Raw genomic sequence first — 10190 nt, 5'->3', positions numbered from 1 at the left:
CAGGGTCAGCTAGAGGCAGTGTCAGGCAAGAGTTGTGCATCCCGCTCAACGCTGCACAAGACTGAGTCAGGGGTCTGCCGTTTGATGTGAAATGTTGGGTAAGTTTCAGTTTAAAGTGGTGGTAATGGAGCAATGAGCTCGCACACCTTCAGTTCCAACCATTGAAATCTCCCGTGGCGTATTCTCCTCTTTAGAGCCACTGCTCTCTGTGTTCTCACTCTGGCAATTTTGTGACAGTGGGAAAAAGTTTGAGAAAGATCCACCACAAACGTTTCTCCAGAGAGGAAAAGGAATATCATTTTTGTGGAAATAAATATATATGGCGCCATCAATTAAGAAAGTGCTTGGGTAGTGAGTTTTTCTGGTTGCTGGGAGAGTTGTTGCCCAGCGTGAGAAACAGAACTGTGATCTATCAAGTCAAAAGCCAAACAGAACAGGCAGCAGCAAAAATGCTGCAGCTGCATCTACAATTACTTTGCAATTACCTTGTCTGTTTGTGTGTCATGGTATATAAAGACACTTATGTAAATTATTCACAGCAGCACTTGCATAGGTGGAATGGCTGGCGTAATGTATTTTCTCCTATGGATATATTGCCGACTCAAATTGACAGTGTTTTTAATGCAAAGTGTTAGTCATCTTAGATGTTAATTTCTTTTTTTTATATATTCACGCATTTGCCAAAGACGAGTTCTTATTTCATTTGTTGTTTTAGGGCATGTGTAAAACATAAAAAAAAAACGCTGCTTTTGTCAGAAAATGCTGCACAAAAGCAATTATACCCTCCAGCATATCTTTTCTTTATGGCTGTAATTGAAGGTGCTGTGCTGCAGATGGCAGCCATCAAAATCAGCATCATATCTATAATCACAGACAAGACTTTCCCACGGGGGGGTGTTTCTTCACCTGAGCCTCTTAATCTCGGTGGGATAGAAGAGTGGAGCTTGGTGTCTCCGCCAGGCTTAGTAATACACTAAGCAAGAATGTGGTCTTTTATGTTATTCTTTACTATATTATGCTATGTTAAAGCAACTAAGTGTTATTTTATTCCATGCTTTATGTTATGATGTTGTGCCATACTAAGTTATGGTATGCTATGATAAGTTATTGTATGAAAGGAATTCTATGTTTTGCTCTTCTCCGCTCTGCAATGTTTTGTTATGCTATGCTATTTTATGCAACATTATACTATGCTATGTCACGTCAAGCTATTCTTTGCCATGTTTTGTTATGCTATGCTATGTTGTTTGTATAGGTATGCTATTCTGTGCTATGTTCTGATCTGCTATGTTTTACTATGCTATTTTATTGTATGCTATGTTACGTCATATCATGTTATGCTATGTTATGCTATGCTATGATAGGCTATGATATGCTACGCTGGGCTATGCTATCCTATGCTATGCTATGCTATGCTACTTGTATTTTTTTCAGAGTCTAGTCCATGTCCTTACTTCTCGTTGTCAGCGCCCTTTATTTGGACTAAAATAAACACTGGTCCAAATCAGCGTATATAACCTGATACATGGCAAAAATCCTACTGGCAAACAATTAGGCTGTCACAGCATATTAATTATCCCATAATTGGAAGATGCCGTGTTGGAGCATCATCGGTTTCTATAAACGATGGGAGAGAGACATCTAGAGATAGTTGACGCTGCAATACTGTAGATGACAGTTACATTGTTTTGTTTGGTCATGTTCCTAAACTGACCAAGCATGCTTGCAGAAGGACAGTACAGCTTTAATATATGTTTAGTAACGTAAAAGTTGTTGACTCTTTCACCGTCTTAAACACACTGGTTTACATCCAGGCAGTCACATATGGCGTCAATTCAACAGGGGAAGAAATTGGAATGGTTTGGTCATGAAATGATTATTTTGCCAAGAGGAAGGATTGAATTGGCACAAGTGTGTTTCTGTATAACACCAGTTCCAAAAGTCTCCCTCCATGCTCCATCCGAGTACAGCCCACCATTGTGATACATAACAGCTTCATCTGTCCCTCTGTGTCTTTGTCTTTGTTTGCAACAATGTCCATCTCAAAATGGATGAATGTGTTTGATGTTGTGTTTCTGTTTTCAGCATGCTACAGGTTTGTTAGGGGGGAGAAAACTGAATTGAAAGTTGGATTGAAAGTTTAGTCATCTGCTGAGATTTTCCATTAAGCAATGATTTATTTTGGCTTTGGCATTATTTGATTTTCCAATTTGTCTAGTTCTTTCTTAGAAACGTTCAGTGAAATTCATTAGTTCTATTTACCCCCTGCAACAGACAGAGACTTCCCAACATAGATGTTATATTTAATTCAAATCCTCTTCTTTTGTCTAACAACACTTAAATCCTGTGTGTGGATGGTTTTGTGTGAGTGTGTGTGTGTGTCATGTTTTTTGTTCCAACTCCGTCTATTTCCCACAGAGAAGCAGGTTTGCCGTCAGGTCTTATCAGCTCTCCTCAGACTGTGAGTCATTAAGTGGGCCCTCGCCTGACACATCAGAAGCCCATCGATGTGGCTGTGAATGTTAACTTGTGCGAATTCGACTCGCCTCCATCTCCAACTTAATGCTGCTACAGTCGCTCTCTTCTGAAAAGACTTGTACCTTTCACAGTGAAAGGCCTGCACGCTGAATTCTATCTCTCTCTACTGAACTGACAGTGGGGAAGTATGGTTTAGTTTGATCTCATGTAGTTAAAAAAATAATAGTGTGAATGTTCAATGTGCTGAGTTGCCAAAAGGTCGTAGCTCACTTAAAATGTACGGTGGCATAAATCAGGTAAGATCTGTTCACCAGTCGTGGTTTATTATGTGCTGAAAGTGAAACCTTTTATCTTTCCTTTTCTCTGCTCTCCTTTTAAATGAATGTAATAGCCTTATCCATGGGTGGACAAAAGGAGTGATATACGTATCTCAAAATAATTTAACAGTTTGAAGAAAAGAAACTGAGCAGGGAATGTTGCTTAATAACCCCCATTCCCTGAAATGAAGTAATTCCAAACCAGTCGTATGTAGAGCTGCAGTGACTGGACCTCCTGGGTTCTGTCTGAAATGTAAGGAACCATTAAATAGTCTGTAAACACTTTTTTACTAAAACGCCAGACTAAGAATAAAGCCTCTAACGACAGTATTTCATTTTGCTCACTTCAAAGAATCACAGAAGGAGGATAGCCTTTTGAAATTAATAATGACATAATATTGTTGCCTTTTAAAACTATGTTTTTATATATCATTTTTTCAGTGGGCCTTAAACACAAAAAAACAAATCGCTTGGCCTTCATGGGCTGTGGCTCAACAGAAGGAAGGAGTTTGTGAAAGAGTCAAGGAGCACATCATCATCACTACCATCTGACGTCAACACCTTACCAAAGAATGGAAGCTCCAGCCATCAAATGAACGATGTTAGTGTTATATAGTGAGTAAAGTTTATTTTGTAAAGCACCTTTAGCAGACAAACAATAACAAATTCTAGACACCAATAAAGAAAATACACCAAACAATAGAAAATCACAACAAAGAACAGAGACAAAAAATTATAAAATATATAGTACAATATATAGGTAATATATGTTCAATAATTTAGATTTAATCAGAGTTTTGACCAAACTGAATCAATTGGGAAGAAGCATTGATCCTTCTAGATATTATCCTTGCAACACATTTTGGTTGTACAGCCTTGGACACACTGACCCAATTTGCAAGATCCTGATGGAAGTATTGTGAAAATCATTTGAGGATGACTATAAGAAAATACTAAACCATGTTTCAGAACCTATCACAGGAGGCGGTGTTCATGGACTCTCATCCTGAACATGGTAAACACTTTAAAAAGAAACTTCTTCAACCTTTTGCAGGCAAATGGTTGAAGAAGCAGTTGGTTCCACTGCTGTGACTAAAAGCTGCTCCTCATGTTTAGATTCTACCCTGGGTACCACGAGCAGACCGCTCCCCAGTGATCTCGGGGGTTGTTACGGCTCCAGGATGTTAGCTTGCTACGTCTAGGGGGGGAGTAGGGGAACCATAACACATGTTACTGTTAGGCTGACTCGGAGAACAACAAAACAGGGCACAACAGCAAACTGGATCAGTAAGTGTGTTTTATTTAGCCAGCGATCCGCCAAGGGGAATAGGGAACTATAAGCGGAGCCAAAGCAAAGAAAACAAGATAAAGTGACAACTAACTAGTGCACACATACAACCTAGCTAATACATACAGAGGGTGGCCCCGCTCCTAACCTGATGTGATAACAGAGTATGGTCTACGTGAGGGCAGTGTAAACCCAAGGGTGTCTTACCTATTCACCTAAACCCCGGTGGCATCTCACAAACAAAAAGCAACAGCTCCACACAGCCCACACACAGGCAGACAATGGCCTCCCTCCATGGAGACAAAACAGGTGCAAGTTATCAAGGCCTGACGACACTAATTGGCCAACAGACAGCTCCCAGATTGGACAGGGGGTTGGACGATGGTGGAGGAACAGCCAATGGTGTGAGACCTGCAGAGAATGAGAGGGGAGACACAGGAAAACAACCACACACGTAACACCCCCACCCATAAGAGCAAACATCACACACGAGAAAGGGCATCCGCACACATATTCTCGGAGCCCTTCTTGTGACGAATCACCAGGTTATACCCCTGCACAATCAGCGCCCACCGCATGAGGCGCTGGTTCTGATTATACATCCGGTGGAGAAAAACCAGCGGATTGTGATCCGTGTAGACCACAATTGGCCTAGAACTCGATCCCAAATAAACTTCAAAAAACTGGAGTGCCATCAGCAAAGCCAGAGCTTCCTGCTCAATAGTAGAGTACCGTGTCTGGCACTCATTGAACTTCCGTGAGAAGTAGCAGACCGGATGGTCCAGCCCGTTGGAATCCTCCTGGATAAGAACGGCACCGGCACCTACATTGCATGCGTCTACCTCCATCTTGAATGGCTTCTCAAAGTCAGGAGCCACCAGAACAGGGGTACTACATAGCAGAGTCTTAACAGAAACAAAAGCGTGTTGGCAATCTGGAGACCACGCAAACGGGACCAAGGGGCTCAGCAGACTAGTCAGAGGGGCGACAACAGAGGAAAAATTCCTACAGAACCCACGATAATACCCAGCCATACCCAAGAAGCGGCGCAGCTCACGCCGGGTGATGGGCACTGGGAAGGCAGTGATAGCAGTCACCTTAGCCTCCACGGGGCGCACCTCACCACCCCCAACCTGTTTACCAAGGTAAGTAACGGTAGCCCTACCAAACTCACATTTTGCCAAATTCAGCGTCAAGGAAGCCCTCGCCAAACGCTGGAACACTGTTGTCAAGGTATCTACATGAGCAGCCCAATCAGACGAATACACAACTACATCATCGAGGTAAGCAGCACAGTGTGGGACGTCAGCTAAAACAATATTCACTAAGCGCTGGAAAGTGGCAGGTGCATTCCGCATCCCAAACGCCATCACTGAGTACTGCTGAAACTTGTCTGGAGTGACAAATGCGGAGATCTCCGAAGCACGAGCAGTAAGTGGGACTTGCCAATATCCCTTTAACAGATCCAGCTTTGTCACATACCGGGCAGACCCAATGGTGTCCACACAATCATCAATACGCGGCAACGGGTACGAGTCAGGAACCGTGACTGCGTTCACCTTCCTATAATCCGTACAGAAACGGAACGTGCCATCAGGCTTGGGTACCAAGAGGCATGGTGAACTCCAAGGACTAGAGCTCGAAGACGCCAGACTATTCTCTACTAAATAAGACACCTCCTGCGACATGATCAACCTTTTCGTAGCGTTAATGCGGTATGGATGCTGCTTGATAGGTGCTGCACCTCCCACATCTATATCATGCTTCAAAACGTTGGTCAGGGAAGGAACATCACCGAACAGACAAGGGAACCCACGTATTAGGGCTACCATGTCAGCCCTACGTTCCTCATCCAGATAGGCCAGATGCGAGTCCAGAGATGCCAGCATCCGAGAGTTCAACAACCGAGAGGTCTGTTGAGGAGCACTCCGCAACTCCAATCCATCCTCGTCACCCTCAGGAACCTGGTAGGAGCCTGGAACCAATACAGCTGGAACGGCAGACTTGACTGTGGGACCCGTAGACCCTTCTACGGAGTCCTCAGGAGGAGTAACTTTTGCATGATACAACTTAAGCATGTTAACATGGCAAACTCTTGTCTTGCGCCTCCGATCTGGGGTCTGTATCACATAATCTGTGTCACTCAACTTCCGTCCCACACAATAAGGACCGGAGAAACGGGCAGAGAGGGAGGATCCGGGAATGGGAAGCAGAACTAGAACCTGGTCACCCGTCTGCAGTGAACGTGGGACAGCCTTCTCATCAAAGTGACGCTTCATCCGCTTCTGTGAGGCGGACAGAGCTTCCCTAGCGAGGGCACAGGCACTGTGCAACCGTTCACGGAACCGGCTCACATAAGTTAACACATTTTGAGAAGAAGCACTACCCGAGATAAGCTGGTCTTTCAGAACTCTGAGAGGGCCGCGTACCGTATGTCCAAAAACAAGGTCAGCCGGACTAAACCCTAAGGACTCCTGAACGATCTCACGAACCGCAAACAAGGCAAAAGGAACACCCTCATCCCAGTCTCTCCCGGTCTCGAGACAGTACTTTCGCAGTATGGATTTAAGCGTTTGGTGCCAACGTTCGAGAGCACCCTGAGACTCAGGGTGGTAGGCACTGGAAACTCTGTGTGTAATAGACAAAGATGTCAGCACCTGCTCAAAAAGGTTAGAAAGGAAATTACTTCCTTGATCAGTTTGCACCACTTTCGGGAGCCCAAACGTCGAGAAAAACTTAACCAAAGCCTTGACCACTGCCTGAGCAGTGATTTTCCGAAGGGGAATAGCCTCAGGATACCGTGTAGCAACACACATAATCGTCAATAAAAACTGGTTACCAGTCTTAGACTTAGGCAATGGGCCAACACAATCAACTAACACGTGCTCAAAAGGTTCACCTAACGCGGGTATCGGACAGAGAGGAGCGGGTGGAATAACCTGGTTTGGTTTTCCTGTGACCTGACAGGTATGACAAGTACGACAGAATGCAGCTACATCACGTTTCAGTCCAGGCCAAAAGAAGTGCCTTAGAATCCTGTCATAGGTTTTCGTGATACCTAAATGACCAGACCATACGTGACTATGAGCAAGTGATAGAATATCCTGTCGATATGCAACAGGCACTACAATCTGATAGATCACACTCCAGTCACGTTCTGAATCAAGAGATGAAGTCCACTTACGCATGAGAAGAGCATTATCTAGGAAGTAACCCACCTTACCGTCGATATCCCCACCCGGAGTAACAGCCTTCCCATAACACTGCTCCAGTGTAGAATCTATCTTTTGCATAGCAACCAGCTTATCACGAGTTATCGGTAGAGGCAATGGGTCGAGACTAAGGCCAGCACTCTCAACGGCACTGTTCTTATCAGGCTGTGGAGGGGGCACAGAGGTAGAACCAGTAACCTCATTTACGTCCCCCACTGGGACAAGAAAGGAGTCAGACAGGTCCACCACATTACTCAATGGTCGGGACTGCGCCCGTGTAACAGCCCCCACCGGAAAAATCCCAGGGAATCTCTCGGCTAACTCATCCTCAGCGTTAGCTTCGGGACAGTCCAATACCTCCAACATAGGCAGCACTCTGCCTCCAGCAATATCATTGCCCATGATAAACTGAACGCCTTTTACCGGCAGGTTATGACATACCCCGACTTTGAAAATTCCACTGACTAAATCACATTTTAAATGTATCAGGTGCAAGGGGACTGGCACAAATCCCATCTCTATGCCCTGAACCAAAACACTGGAACCACAGAATGAATCACCTGACAATGGCACTGCATCAGAGAGGATAAACGACTGGGCCGCCCCAGTGTCACGGAGAATCTGAACCTTTTGCTGTTCCTTTGGATCACCGGTCAGTGACACAAGACCACTCAAAATGAATGGTTTGTAGCTGGGGTCAGGAAGGTCAGAAATGCACACATTCGGCATAACTGCCACAGAGCGAGAAACTGTACTTATCAACCCAACCCCCTTTTGTTGTTGAACGGGCGGTGGATGATTTCTCATACGAAGCTGACAGTCAGCAATTAAATGGCCAAATTCATGACAATAATAACACTCCCGTTCCTCCCTAGAACGTAAAGGTAGCGAAACTGACCTGCGAAACTGAGTGGTTGGAGAGGTAGAGAACGAATGAGCGGGCTTGTGGGTGAGTACAAACTCGTCCGCTAATACAGCTGCCTGGGACATTGACACCACTTTTTGCTCATTCAAGTATGTTACTATACGTTCTGATACACTATTCTTGAATTCCTCCAGCAGGACTAATTCTCGAAGAGAGGAAAAATCTGTAGTTTTAGTGGCGGTGCACCACCGATCAAACAAGGTGGCCTTCTCTCGAGCAAACTCCATGAAAGTACGATCAGGAGACTTTTTGCAACTCCTAAATTTTTGTCTATATGCCTCAGGTACTAACTCATACGCACGAAGAACAGTGGTTTTAACAATTTCGTAATCTAGACTGTCCGCCAACGAAATGGACGCCAACACCTCCTGAGCTTTACCAGTTAGTTTACACTGAAGCAAGAGGGGCCACACCTCTTTAGGCCACTGCATAGAAACTGCGATGCGTTCAAACACACCAAAATAAGAATCGATTTCCGATTCCCGGAACTGCGGAACCAACGCCATTTGTTTAGTCACATCCAATGTGCAAAATGAGCTAGCTAGTGGAGAAGAGAGGGTGGTTTGGGGTGAACGTGCTGCACTTGCAGCCTCCAATTCCAACCTCCGTAGTTTCACCTCCTTCTCTGCCTCAATCCGTCGGATCTCCAGATGGTGCTCACGCTCAGCTTGCCTCTCTCCACGCTCAGCCTCCATTTGCAAGCGGGCCAACCTTACTTTCAGACGGGCGTCCTGAGACGACATTAATAAAGTAGGTGACAACGGATTAAAGCGTGGTAAGGTAGCGGGTGGCTTAGCCTCTGCCCCAGCCTGCATGTCCTCCCTATCATCACTACAAGGAGAAGCCGCATTCACACCAAGCACCTCCTTGCCCACCAGCATATCCACGACACACTCCTTAAGTCTCGCTTTGAGCAGGGTCCCCTGAACTGGAAACTCAAAATGAGCCGCTATGGCATATAAATCAGCCTTCCGGCATCTGTCAATTCGATCCATAGACGGATCAGCCAAAAAGACACCCAAATCAAAAGCCTCCATAACGAGCCCTACAAAAACAACTACTGCCTATCTTATACACACAAACCAGCTACACTATGTGCACACCTGCATCGAACACCTCTAAGCCAGCCCGACGTGGAGTCCTACAATGAGGATCCCGGACGAGCTCCCAAATATGTTACGGCTCCAGGATGTTAGCTTGCTACGTCTAGGGGGGGAGTAGGGGAACCATAACACATGTTACTGTTAGGCTGACTCGGAGAACAACAAAACAGGGCACAACAGCAAACTGGATCAGTAAGTGTGTTTTATTTAGCCAGCGATCCGCCAAGGGGAATAGGGAACTATAAGCGGAGCCAAAGCAAAGAAAACAAGATAAAGTGACAACTAACTAGTGCACACATACAACCTAGCTAATACATACAGAGGGTGGCCCCGCTCCTAACCTGATGTGATAACAGAGTATGGTCTACGTGAGGGCAGTGTAAACCCAAGGGTGTCTTACCTATTCACCTAAACCCCGGTGGCATCTCACAAACAAAAAGCAACAGCTCCACACAGCCCACACACAGGCAGACAATGGCCTCCCTCCATGGAGACAAAACAGGTGCAAGTTATCAAGGCCTGACGACACTAATTGGCCAACAGACAGCTCCCAGATTGGACAGGGGGTTGGACGATGGTGGAGGAACAGCCAATGGTGTGAGACCTGCAGAGAATGAGAGGGGAGACACAGGAAAACAACCACACACGTAACAGGGGTCTTGCTGGGTTTTATTGGACTGACGTGTGTGTGTGTTGTGTAATTGGGAGCAGCTCCACGAGGAGATTTAAACATGAGCAGTAAATAACTTTAAAATCACTCCTGTGGCTTACAGGCAGCCAGTGTAGAGATTTAAGAACATGGATGATGTGAGCGAGAAGACAATCTGAATGAACAAGGTAGAGTTAGGTGAGGGTCTCTTAGTTCAA

The 10190-nt window shown here is 45.3% G+C and overlaps 1 protein-coding gene across 1 annotated transcript; it reads right to left on the bottom strand.

Moving 5' to 3' along the window:
* Positions 1 to 6358: 6358 nt before the first annotated feature.
* LOC133024890 (uncharacterized) lies at positions 6359 to 9969 on the bottom strand. Its single transcript, XM_061092050.1, has 3 exons — positions 9724 to 9969; positions 7268 to 9426; positions 6359 to 6408 (listed from the first exon to the last, which is right to left on the bottom strand). Exons 2-3 carry the CDS (start codon positions 9255 to 9257, stop codon positions 6359 to 6361), a joined length of 2040 nt encoding a protein of 679 aa, XP_060948033.1. The 5' UTR covers positions 9258 to 9426; positions 9724 to 9969.
* Positions 9970 to 10190: the final 221 nt, after the last annotated feature.

This window comes from Limanda limanda, chromosome 18, assembly GCF_963576545.1.
Source record: "Limanda limanda chromosome 18, fLimLim1.1, whole genome shotgun sequence".
NCBI classification, from domain to species: Eukaryota; Metazoa; Chordata; class Actinopteri; order Pleuronectiformes; family Pleuronectidae; genus Limanda; species Limanda limanda.
This window is presented reverse-complemented; position numbering and strand designations above follow the sequence as displayed.